At 46.6% G+C, this 13,268-nt stretch overlaps 1 protein-coding gene across 3 annotated transcripts in view; it reads right to left on the bottom strand.

The window, feature by feature from the left end:
* Positions 1-4,089: 4,089 nt before the first annotated feature.
* The window catches only part of AREL1 (apoptosis resistant E3 ubiquitin protein ligase 1), a 30,955-nt gene continuing 21,776 nt past the window's right edge, over positions 4,090-13,268 (bottom strand). For all 3 annotated transcript variants that reach the window (XM_019518808.1, XM_019518807.1, XM_019518806.1), the window contains 8 exons: positions 12,167-12,276; positions 10,715-10,894; positions 10,427-10,552; positions 10,105-10,234; positions 9,971-10,029; positions 8,277-8,366; positions 7,604-7,779; positions 4,090-7,337 (listed from right to left, as the gene is read on the bottom strand). In XM_019518808.1, coding sequence (XP_019374353.1) covers positions 7,235-7,337; positions 7,604-7,779; positions 8,277-8,366; positions 9,971-10,029; positions 10,105-10,234; positions 10,427-10,552; positions 10,715-10,894; positions 12,167-12,276 — 974 coding nt within the window. In that variant the 3' untranslated portion in view covers positions 4,090-7,234. The remainder of the gene's footprint in view (positions 7,338-7,603; positions 7,780-8,276; positions 8,367-9,970; positions 10,030-10,104; positions 10,235-10,426; positions 10,553-10,714; positions 10,895-12,166; positions 12,277-13,268) is intronic.

The raw sequence follows: 13,268 nt of genomic DNA, 5'->3' as shown, positions 1-13,268 counted from the left end.
TAATGACTCCAAGATCCCTTTCTGCCTCCGTGCTCTCAAGAAGGCAGTTTCCCATTCTATAAGTGTGCTGCTGGTTTCTACTGCCTAAGTGCAGCACCCTGCACTTGTCAGTATTGAAACGCATCCTGTTTATGTTAGCCCACTCCTGTAATCTATCCAGATCTTGCTGCAATCTTTCCCTCCCTACTAGCGTGCTCACCTCACCCCAAATTTTGGTATCATCAGTGAATTTAAACAGGTTGCTTTTCACCCTGTCGTCCAAATCGTTGATGAAGAAACTGAACAGCGCAGGCCCAAGGACCGAGCCCTGGGGGACTCCACTGCCTACTTCCCCCCAGGTTGAATACGACTCGTCCACCAGCACCCTCTGAGTACGACCCTTGAGCCAATCTGCAATCCATCTGACTGTGTAGGCATCAATGCCACAGTCGCCTAGTTTTTTTAATGAGGATGGGGTGGGAGACGGTGTCAAAGGCCTTGCTGAAGTCTAGAAAGACTACGTCCATGGCAACACCTGCATCCATTGCCTTTGTGACCCGATCATTGATTGCCCTCTGTCACTTGGGGAATCTCCAAGGCTCATTTCTAAGCATGAAATATGTTGCCTGTTGCCCCACAGGATCAGGCCTCTATCCAATGTAGGACATCAGGCAATGTGTGTTTTGTCCAATGAAGTGGAACTGCTGTGGTGGGACACATCCTGCCACAGCTGATCCATTTCATTTGATAATGGCTGATTATAGCAGAGAGGAGCAGCACAGCCCTTTACACACCTAGCCTTTCCAAGTTGTATTGCTGCACTTCTGCCAACAAGTGGACAGGGAGAGCCCACAGACTTACAGGCTTGTCCCTGGAATGACTGGCGATTAACTTCAATAGGCCATGATTAATTTAGCCATATGCAGCATGGAGGTGGGGAGGAGAGCGTTAACACATTTTCTCTCTCATACTTCACAGGTACTTGAAACTGGACAACGGACTAATACTTCTGTAGAATCACAAGACAGAAGGCTTTTTCCTGGGAGAAATGCTACGTCTATTTACACCCTTACAGACTGTTTCAGTGTTCAACTTTCCTAGATGACAGATTATTTCATCAGATGCTATGAATGAATGAATTACAGCATCTGAAGGAGGAGGCTGTCATCTACAAAAGTTTATGCCTCTCTAAACCAGTTAGTCTCTAAGGGCACCTATACAAGAGCAGCAAGGCTGCTCCAACATGCTGTAATCCCAACACATCGGAGCAGACTCGATAACTGAATCTGCTAGAGTGTGGTCATTGTCATCATTACCACGCTCCAACAGCCTCCAGCGTGTCTCATGTATTGGTATCCCCATGCTTTAAAGTGGCAGCAGGGACATACTCTAAAGCTCATTCAACACGCTTTATATATAGCACCCCTGCCACCATTTTTAAGCAAGGGGACACTGATACAGGAGGTACTCTGGGCACTTTAATTAGAGTGCCTCTCCAAGCCACTCTAATTAAAGTGCCCCGCCCACTCCCGGAGCATGTGTATGAATGCCCTAAGATGCTACACTGCCCTGCCTTCTCTCTGACTTCAGACACAGCTAACTACCTCTGTTTCTGAGGATTAGGGGAAGAATGTCACAGGCAACCTAGTTCTTAAGTAGCATATCCACACAATGACATCCCAAATCAAGGGGGTGTATGTGGAGTCAGGGATCCTATAGCATTTTCCCTTGGCAATTTCTGCATGCAGGTGCATGTAGAACTTCAACCATTTATTAATTGCAAGGACTTCTAACTTCATTCCAGATGTAAGCAGTCACAGGTATAGGATGAACTGAGGTTAGAGAGCTTGCTACAGGTCACTGGCACTTCCATTTCTATGACATCAAGGAAATGGTGAACAGGACAAGGATGACAACCAGATGACATCACCCCTCCTGCAAAGAAGGGCAGAAACTCTAGAACCTATTCATGCAGTAGTCATTCAGACTGCAGAATTCTCTCTTCCACAACTGTGACCATTATGTGTTTGAGAGTTGTTTGCTTGGATGTTATGTTGCATTTCTTTGGATGGGTTTTCTTCTGGCAAGGAAAGTATTAAAGGCTGGATTGCAGAAGGATTGGGTGAGGCCTGGCTAATGACACTCTGCCATCTGGATGGTGAGGGAAGGATGAACTGTTTTTTTCTAGAAGTTTGTGGAGTGGGGAAGGAGATGGAAGCAGGGGAGCTGCAGAGTGCATGTGCTTGTGTGTGTACCTGTGTGAGCCCTGGGCCAGCATGCTGGAGTCCATGGAAGCCTGCTGTTGCAAAGCCCCAGATAGTGGAGATAGGGGGAGTCTGCCACATGGGGACAGCAACTGAAAAGGCTAGAGAGGTGGGGCAGAGGCAGTGTGGTGAGGTCAGCAGAGAAGCTGAGACCTCTGAGGACAAAGAAGAGTTCACTCAGGAGACAGTGACAATTCCCACCTGCCACTGGAATCAGCCAGGGACTGAAAAGAAAGCACTGGCCAGTTGCAAGAGTCAAAGTGTCAGGAGTTATGTTTGATTTGAGCCTCTGTTTTTATGTTCCATCTTCCCCAGTTCCATTGTAGTTTTGTCTCTAATTATTAAAAGTTGTTTAATTCCTAAATTTAACTGTCCTTTAATTGCGTCTCTCACCTCACGGGGAATTTGTACCCTCATGGCCTTGGCCGACTCAGGGTCCCATCATAACAACCAAATGCATAGCGTTTCTGAAAGCTCCTGCTTCCACTTGTTTGTCCCATACCAAAGTAACGTTGGCTATGGACTGTAGGGACACAGACACGTGATTTGGTGATGTAAATATCAAGAAAAAGGGTTATAGTCACTGCTGGGAAGCTAGAAATTGTTCTGAGCAAGCTACAAGGAGTAGATGAGCTATTCACTCAACTTCCAGGATGCTGATCCAAAGCCAGCAGCACTTGGAGGTCTAAAGAGCACACTGGAACTCTGGTTTACCCTGTGTTCTTTACATCACCCCCTGCTGAGGGGTCCAATCTCAGACTTCTTTGAACTAGGCACAATGAGAACTTGTTCCAGTTGGCAGCTCTCAGATAGTATTCTTAAATCAGTACAATACCACAGATGGGACTCTGATTCTTACCCTCTACTTCTTGTACTCTATCCAGAAATCAATGCTCAGAGCTTAGAGGCCACAGTATAAGAGGAATACCAATTTAACTGCACATTATAATACCTGCCTAGCAATATAATGGGACCCACACAAAAAGCCAAAATTGTATCTGCCTGAGCTGGTGAAGAAAGCTCAAACCTAAGCTTTAGGCTGAATCGCTGTATGATTTGGAAAGCAAAATGTGCATTTCACAGCATCATATTTAATAAGAAAGATGTCACAAGACCCTGATTCAGTTCGCACAGAATCTACTCTTTGACAGAATGGAGCTTATTTTTAGCTCTTACAGTTGCAGAGAAAAAGCAAAGAGTGCTTTTCATCACAGCCTGCACATAGCCTGGATCAGCCCTCAGAACCATGGCAATAAGCTGTTTTCTCTGATATCTGATGGTAAGCATTTCCAATTTGTTAACTACACTGTTGATCATTTTAGTAGAAACTTACAGATACTGTGATTATACCTCACAATCCAAACTGGCCTTCCACAACTTTCTAGGTACCAAAAGACTCCAAAGGTCCTCTCCCCAATCAGAATTTCCATTTCCCCACAACATCTACAATGCAGTCAAGCACATTCAGATACAAATATCTGCAGCTAGCTAAATAACATAGATTTTATAGGATTATTAAATCAGCAACTATAATGCTGATTGCATTTGCATAAACTCACTAAACTATTTCCTTTCTGAATTTTCAGATTCTACTGTAGTAGACTTTCCAGACTGATGTGGTGAGACACCCCACTAGCTAGCAAGGTTTGCTGCAGAATTTTGTTCTGTTTCCAAGGAGTGCCTAGGATCCTTTGATGAATCAGTCCAGAAGGCAAAGGGTAGATGAGATGCCCTGCCCAATTCAATGAGGCAGACTCAAAAGATCTAGAAGACTCTTTTTCACAAAGATGCCTAACCAAGTCAAGATCCCTGTAAACCTCTCATGAACTCCAAAGCCAGACAGCAGCATTTTTAAAATATTTTATTTATTATACAAACTATTTACAAAATCTGCTAGTATAATCATAGGCTTCCCAGATCCTGGCTGAACTCTGCTGGGAATTTGCCAGATGGAACTGGGGTCTGACCTGTTTCACCCACAGCTCCCAGTTTCTAAAACATGCAACATGGTTCTCAAGATACAGGCTGACACCAGGCCCTGTAAGATCAAGGGGAGCTCCAGGGAGTAATGGGTCTGTCTGAGATGGTACAATAAACCTAACCTAACTTCTTCTACTGAAGCGCTTCTATTAGGTAGGAATAAATAAGGAGCCAACACAAAAAGAAAGAAAGAAAAAAAAGGGAGCCTCTACAGCAGGAAAATACAGTACAGGTGACCCCAACACATCCTGTACTTTTGTCTCCACTGATGACAGTGAAGGGGCAGCATGTAAAATAGGCATGATGGGAAGGGAAGAAGTTTAGGAACAAGAAGATCCTTTATCACCAAAGTGATGGAGCTTGGTGTGGGGAGAGGGATGAGACCAGCCAAGGGCCAGTGGGACCAGTATAGGTTTTTAATCAGCTGAGAGCTAACAGCATTCACCACAGTTCTGACTGCACTTGTGACAAAAGAAAATCCTTGGCATCTGTACAACACAGCTGCATTGGGGGGGGCAGCTGCAATGACATGAGGAGAGAGGGGTCAGGGAACTCTTTCAAGCAGAGGAAGTCTGCCTTATGTCCAGCCACTCAGTCCTCAGAGTGCAAAGTCAAGTTCTAGAGAAGGAAGGAGAGGATTCCTGAGGAAGATGTCATCAGCAGAACTGGCCTGTAACCACAAGCTAGAAAAGCCCTCACCAGGCAAGATTACAAGATGCAGGATTGCAATGCAGGGACAGCACCAAGCTGTGCCTTCCCAATCCATGTCAGCTGAGCCAAGCAGCACCATCTTCTCTTGATCTGTGGGGAGAGCAGTGAAGAGGTGGCACAGAGTAACCAGGAGTGGCATCTGCACTGACCACAAAAGCCTTCAGTGCGAATGAATTGGTACTATACTCTCCATCCAAAGGAGGCTGGAACTTTACAGAAAGGGAGTCTGCTTTAAAAAAGGGAGGAAAGCTGCTACTGAAGTGATCTGTCAAGAGAGCAACTGCAGGAGCTCTCTAATAGACTGTCTCCCAGCATATCAGTGCCCAAGAGGGAGTGAATCCACAAGACTGAGAAATCCCCCTGAGTAGTATTGAATGCTTACAGCTCTGGCTGTTTTTTGGCACCAAGATGGCTTATATTTCTGTACAGAAGTGACACACTTGCCCTAACAGCAGTTAAGATGCTGCCTTAATAAAAGGATTTCCTAGCTCTAGAATCTTCACACAAATTCCCAATTTGTTCAGTAAGTTTGTACTGGAAAGGTGCACAGCCATCATAAAAAGCCATCCCCCCGAGTTGGCTCAGGTCAGGTAAACTACTGCCCAAGCTACAGCAGAACAGAGATGGAGGAAGATGGCACAATTCTTTATTGTATTTGTTTTTCTAAAACTAGCTCTTAGAAGAGATGCCAGATTGAGATCTCATCTGAGGAGACTAAAACCTCCTGACTCTAGTGGACAGGTACAGCACAGGCAGTAGCAGTGCAGGCTTCTCATGTGCTAGCCAATCACTAACATTCCCCTCCTCCTGACCTGGAGATATGCTCTCTAGGAGACAGCTGAGAGTGTAGAGATCTGTATAGATTTTGGACTCTGACAAAACTGGCAAGATTCCTTGAGTCTCTTGCCTTTTATTTCCAAAGGGTTGCAGGGCTGAGTGGACCATCAGAATTAAGACCTTGGTCATCAGGCTAGCTGCTCAGTGTCCATTTAGAAGAAGCTCCAGTTTTATGTCTACTGCTGGAACACCAGCAGCACTGACAAGGACAGCAAGAAAGGAGTGCTCAGAAAAGAGAACATAGGAGGAGAGAAGGCCAGCTGCTCTCCAAGTGCCAACAATCCTTTGGAAAACTCTGCCTGCAGCATGTTGGAAAAAGAGGAGTCTCCTACTGCCATGCGATAGAGGTAGAAGCCAAGACCCCGTGGAATGTCAGGGGCTGAGGTACTGGGTTCTGTACCAATACCATCACCCTAGTTGTACGCCTGTACAAACATAAGCGCAATACAAGCAATAGTAGCTGCCTGCTGGCCAGCTGGCCTATCACTTTTATTACATACATGCCCTGAAAATTAATGTTGGGATAGGTGTTGGTGTTCAGCATTGAAGGCTCACACACTCATACCCATCCCCTCTCTCGTGAGGAAGGGAAAGAAAGGCAAGGGGCACGGGACAGATTCCTGTCCAACACTTATGATCTCTGTCAAACATTCACCAGAGGAGAATCTCCTCTTCCAGTTCAGCTGCAGAGGCTCATGCCAGCCACTGCCAAAAGAGAAGGACGCTTCTGCTGCCAGTCCCTGGCGGAGGTAGTAGTGTCACTGCTAGGGCCAGCACTTGTGCTCAAGTAAGAGAATGTTCTCTCCTGTGGGCTGCTCCCTCTAGTAGATGTTTCCATCTTTCCTCTGCAACAGGGTTAAGAGATGGCTGCATCCAGTGCTGTGGGGAGAGAACTAAAAGCCCTACTGGGCCAGGTACAGAGAAGGAGGGACAATCCAGTGCCCTGAAGAGACAAGTAATTCAAGGGGAATTATGCAAACTACAAGAAAGCATCAGCAGAGGGATCTGAACCGAGGCATGGAAAGTTATTAAGGCTTCTCAAAAGCCAGGTCTCCAACAGAACTCCAAGCTGGTCCTTCTCCAAGGCAGCTAGAGGAATGACATCTACACAGACCTCCTCCTGTACCTAACTGTAACCAGTTCACAGGCTTTTTCTCCTCAGAGGGATGGGTGCAGAGTCCTGGGAAATCCAGGTGCTGTACCATTCTGATGGATGACCAGTCCCCTTGCCTTACCACCCTGAATTAAAAATAGGAGTGAGAGGTGGGGGCAAGGTGAGCTCTTGGTGACATACTTTGGATGCGGAAAGGCCATGTGATATCATCTGGATGACAGACCTTGATGCACACAGTCTGCATTCTGCCTCCATTGCCCATGTGAAGGGAAGGAGAACAAGCAGTAGACTGGACCTGGGCCTTGTCCTGATGAGCCAGGAGGATTGGAGGGCCTCTGAAGAAGGAAAATCACAGCATGCCAAAGCCCTCACAGCCCTCACTGATGGCCAGCTGCAGCATCTTGTGCATTTCTTCATAGGAGTCGTAAGTAGGGAGGCACAGCTGGTTAAAACTGAAAGAAAGAAAAACATGGAACATGTAACTTTTCTGGGGTAGGAGAACAGATAAACACAAGCACCTTCAGCTGCTCAGTGTCCTGTAGATGCAGTGAGACTTTGTCCACCACATGTCCATCACTCATTATAAACCCATTGGGCATCATGTGCTGGCTACCAGCAGTCCATGATGGCAGCCTGTCATACAACTTGCCACACACAAAGGGATGGCATAATTCTACACGATGCATGCTGTAGAAAATTGTACAAGCAAGATACTCACCAGGTGTGGGCTGTCGGCAATGTGCTATGGGTTGGAGCTGCAATTATCTGGAAAGATGGACAGAGTGCAGCAAACCCTCCTGGAGGCAGCTGAGAGGAACCAGTTGTGAACTGCAAGAGCCTAGCCAGTTCCTCCTGCGTGAAACTGGAAACCACAGTCCAAAACCACCTCATGACCTGAAAGAGAGCAAGGGCAAAGCCAAATCAGGGAAGTAAGTCAACAAGTATGCTGACAGCCTTCACAGAAAGAGCAAACAAAATGCCTTGCAAGCAAGTGGCTTTATCAACAGTCAAAGAACCTATTTGACCTAACATAGCGGCAGATTTATATCAGGAGGAAAACATTTGCAGCCAGTTCTCACCAGCTAACATTTACCCCTCATGCTACCTCCCACCAGCCTCCTGTATTGTACTGGGAATGTCTCATCCACCTTTCAAACAGAGAAGCTCCCTTCTACTAGAAAGGGGAAACTCGGTATGTTTAAGATACAAGATATATTTACATCCTGCACCACGCCAATCCCTTTGCTTTCCCACTGTTCTTCTCCAGGTTTCCAAGTCTTTTGAGATTTCTTATTTCCCTTTCAATAGGCTGGCCTCACCTGAAGCTTAGCAAAGCAGAGAACAGCCAACTCATTTCGAAGACCTGCAAGAGGAAATCTCTTCCCACCTACCTTCTCTCGGAAGTGCCAGGACCCTCCTACAACCACAGCATGCGTCTTGAAATCACAGACATTGATGTCTCCAGTACCACACATCAGCAACTGAAAGGAAACAGACTGATTGTTAAAAAAGCAGGAGCCCAGGGTACCTATGAGGTCAGTCACTATTCATGTTTCAATAGTTAGCTCTGTGCCTCTAGAAGGCATGCAAAGTGCTCAGAATTCTGGGCTCAGGACACGAACAAGACCAATCAAACCTCAGTTTCAATCAAGAGTTAGGACAGCCTTTTTCACAGTATCAGTTTTTCCTGCTAGATATCAGGTAGGCTAAGGTTAAGTAATGAATAGCTACTATATAGCAGGAAATAATGGAAGACCTGAAAGAGGAGACACAACATTTCTATGCACTCCTTTGGGCCCCTCACAGTACTCTATACAGATGAGGGCACTCATAACTTGGGAAACACCACTAGGACTTCACCTGCCTGAAGTCCCACAGCATAAATCTAAGCAGTGAGTAGATTTTGCAGAGGTGAGTCCCTGAGCCAGAACTGAGATGTGTAATATCAGAGGATCCTGGCTCTGATATTAAATGGAAAGCAGAGAGGTTAATCAGTAGGGCTGTGCAAAATTTCAGCAGCCTTTTCGTTTCAGAGGTGTTTCGGTGCCCGAAACACCAAATCCAAATTGAAATGGAAGGCTCAGAAACATCTCCAAAACAAAATGAGGCACCTGGAACGTTTCAGAAAATTTTGGAGTTTCAGAGCCGGGCTTGCAGAGAGACAGCTGTACACTGCTGCCCTGCCATATCTCCTCACCACAGCTGCCTGCCCTGCGCTACCCTGGTAGAGCAGAGATCCAGAGCTGCACAGGGTCCTGTGACCCGGCGTGACAGGGATCAGTGATCTGCGTGGGGGTCTCCTTGCCTGCACAGAGGGCAGCAGCACTTGCCCCGGACAAGCCACCGATGGCCCTGCCTGCTCCCCGCTAGGGCCCTGCAGCTTTGGCTTAAACGAAACAGGTCAGTGAGCCAAAACACTGAAACAAATTACTGTCCTCCGAAATGGCCAAATCCAAAATGAAACACAGCCATTTCGCGCAGCCCTACTAATCAGGGCCCATCTTGCCTTGGATTCAGTAGTAGTGTAGAAGCCCAGACTTCAATTGGCCACATCCTCCCACCTGCCACATGAGGGTTTTGGAACCAAGCAGCTTTGACAAGACTTCTCAACTACCTCAAGTTGACATTAAAAGCATCAATGGTTTAAATACACACTAAGGTTCCAAGCACTAGCGATACATTATTATTCCTGCAAACAGACTATACCCCAAGAAGGAGGATTCACCATCTTAGTGTTTTGTGTCTCCTATGCAAACATTCACAGCTCAGTTGGGGGTTAAGGAAAACTCTGTAACGTGCTAATTCTTCTCAGCTCCAGACAGCAATGTTCAACATCCCTCAGCAGGGGCTGGGGCGGCACAGGTGCTAAGGTGCATGGTTGACATCCCAGAAATCACAAGTTCGAGGGCTTAGCAGAAGTGCCCATGACACAGCCTTGTCAGATTCCAACAACTTTACGAATTCTGCTAAATACTTTGTCCCAAGGACATGAGGAAGGAAGGAACATCCTCCAGGCAGCTCCTCTATCATCTGGGAGGGAGGGTGCAGAGGTAATGGGATAGAGCTCAAGAATAGCATGACCTACCTCAAGTTCATTCTCATCAAAAATAGCCAGAAGGTTTTCCGGAACCAGCTCATTGAGGCCTAAAAGAAGACAGGTGAGTGAGTGTGTGTCAGATGGGTGTGTCAGAATCAAGCAGTGAGCACACAGCATGTTACCTTTCAAGAAGTGATCCACCTCCTCTCTAACCTGATTGGCCAATCTGTACTGAGCAAGCAAATTCAGATATAAAATCTTGTTGTCATTGGTTACTGGGATCTGAGCCCCTCCGGTTACCAGCTCAACTACCTGAAACAGGAGAGCACACAAGTACACTGGTGTGAAGATGAGAAGTAAGAACTCGCACCAGAGAACCCTCTTACTGCTGTACTGCTGGTAGTTTTCCTTCTCTTGTCACTACTGTACAGGCAACCCAGGCAGATCCCAAATATTTCCCTTATAGATTAGAGAACTACCCCACCCTTTGGCACCAACTCTTACCTTCTCCAGCTGCCCCGATTTGCTGTATTTCTCCTCAGCAAAGACCAGCTCCATCTCACTCACATCATTATTCAGTATAAAGCAAACCTTGGATTTATAGAACTCTGGGTCATCTGTTTCAAAATACTGAGGAAGAGAAATAGATAGGATGTGAAGAAAAAACACTAATGAGATGGATTTAACATACATGGTTGACCAAGATTTTTGGTCTGCTGGGAGCATATTCATGCTCAACCCTGTTGTCCTGCCCTGGTGCAGGCTTACAATGGAGGCCAGGGCAGGCCTTACCTTGTAATGCATGCGTAATCCTATGATCTGAGCCAGGAAAGATCGGGTGAAGCGAGCTCGTACCAGCTGCTTGTAAGCCCCTCCCAGAGATGACTCGTAGAGACACTTCCCTACCAAGCGCCCTGCAAACTCATACACCTTCAGTCTTAGATGAGGAGACCGACCTGGGTTGGGATGCACCTGCAGAAGAACATGATCAGAATCCTAACAATACCACCAGGGTTATCTCAAGTGACAGGAACAGCCCCATGGCCCCCTCCTGTTATGCATATATAGTATGCAGGAAGATGCTCCGACAGCTCTAGAATGGTATTTTAAATATGAACTTAGATTCATAGCCTTTAAGACCAGGGGGGACCATTTATTTACTCCAAACCTGAGTAAAATAATCTATCCATTGATTTGGCTCAATACTTCAAGTAAAGCCATTGTCTTCTCATGCTACTGAGGAAACTTGAGGGCAGCTTCCTGACACTCAAGCAGCAGAAACTCAATGTTAAAGTCTGGCCAGGAAAGACATAACATACTCCATATGTACTGTCTCACACAGTACACAGAAGAATTTGCCTTTCCCTCTGCAAAAACATAAACAGATCCCAGAGAACAATCACACCCTGAAACCAACAATGCATCTATGTAGCAAGATATGATGGTGCCCACCCCATTCAACTTGGAAATCCATGTTTCCCTACTACTGAGGAACCCTCTACTATCGTTCCACCCAGTTTTTTGACTCTGTAACACTGAGACAGCCCAGCAAGAACCTGGGGCGCAGGGGAAGAGTTAGGAGGGTTCCAGGCCAGGCCTACCACTGGTAGCAATGACTAGGTTTAGCAAGATTTGACTTTTATTGGTAAACTATAATAAATGTTGATTTCACCACGCACACTTAGACCAACAAAAAGATATTTCCATCATTAATAAATTACAATTTACAGAAAAGGGATGCAAGAAAAATGATGGCTGATGGAGCACGTGACAACAGAGGGAACAGTCCTACAGAACTGTGCTGACTGTAGTTTGGATTGCAGCTCCCTGAAACCCCGGGGGACTGGGAACAAAGGAAGAGGAAACGACAAAATGGACAAGGGAGCTATGGGTAAGTGGAGGCAGGAATAACAGCTGCTCTGACACTCAGCTGGCAGCAGCCCTACAGTAGTTATGTTTGTCGTGGTGGGCAGCTAAACTGCACTATAATAATAGTATACTGTCATTAATAAATTGTCTGCTCCCCACATCCTTAATTTTGCGCAATCCTGAAAATTGAAATTGATAAAAACCAAAATAAATGCTTAAAAATAAACATTAATATTATCCATCGAAATTATGAAAAAAAATTGAATTCTGCCAAATCTAGCAATGAGTGACAACTTTCTGCTGCCTTTGCTGTTTATACTATGGTATGCCCACATGCCCAATTCTATCATTTCAAGAAAGAAGCTGTGAACTCACCAGTGCCTGGTTGTTATCACTGAAGCGAGTAAAGAGCTGATTGGTGGTGTCAAATAAAGCCTTACAGATCAACTCAAACCACTCTCTGCGTGGGCCTCCCCAGTCCAGAGCTATGAGAAAAAGCAAACTGAGTCAGGTCTGGGGCCAAACCAGCTCTCTCTGTTTCCTTAACAATTCTTCCAGTCCACAGAGGTTAGGAAAACCACCTCCCCTCAGGACAGAACATTCGTCCAAGTCATTGGAATGTCCTCGAGTGGAGGGGCAAGACCCTCTGGGTTTTAGTAAAAGAAGCATTGGCACATCTCAGTTAAAATCACCAGCAAACACCCAATATTAATATAAATATGTTGAACAGTACTGGGCCCAAGACAGACCCCTATGCAACTTTGCTTGCACTCTCCTGCTATTCCGACATGGATCCATTTATAATTACTCTTCGCTTGCAGCTATCCACCAAGTTGTCTATCCACCTTTTTGGAGAAACCCAGCTACATACACTAAGTGGGAAGTCTTATAAAGACAACACTGGACTGAAGTAGAGTTACCATATTTCCATTTTCAAAAAAAGGGGACACCTGTCCAAAGGAAGAGGGTAATATGATGCAGGGGGGAGGAGCAGTGATATGTCCATGCCCTCCCCCTCACTCTGAAGCAATAGCCCCCCAGCCCTGCTGCTGCCCCTCACTCCTGAGCCACAGTACCGTGCCCCCTAGACTTGGCCTGTGCTCCCGTTCCAGTCCCCTGCCTCCCTGGTACTCCTTGCTCCCAAGTCACAGCCCCCTCCAGCCCTGCCAATGCCCCTCGCTCCCCACCCGCAGCTCCCTGCTCCTCGCAGCCTTGTAGCATCTCCCGGCTGTCCCACCCCTGCGAGCACGGGCACCAGCCCTGATGCTGCTGGCCTGGCTACGCAGCTCCCTGCTGCCCCTGAAGGGCCCCCACAACCCCCCTTCCCCCAACCTCTATGCTCAGAGTCGTGTCCTCTCCCTTCCCCAGCTCACCATTGTTGCTTTTCCTGCTGTCCCAGGGGTAGGGGGGCTTCAGCCCATTCCAGCTGGGCTGAGCAGGGGTTGAACTCAGCTGGGACTGACATCAGCAGCAGAAG

The sequence above is a fragment of the Gavialis gangeticus genome, unplaced genomic scaffold (genome assembly GCF_001723915.1).
Source record: "Gavialis gangeticus isolate Ggan-Ray unplaced genomic scaffold, GavGan_comp1, whole genome shotgun sequence".
NCBI classification, from domain to species: domain Eukaryota; kingdom Metazoa; phylum Chordata; order Crocodylia; family Gavialidae; genus Gavialis; species Gavialis gangeticus.
Note: the sequence above shows the minus strand (reverse complement) of the source record. Positions and strands in the feature narration are given on the sequence as shown.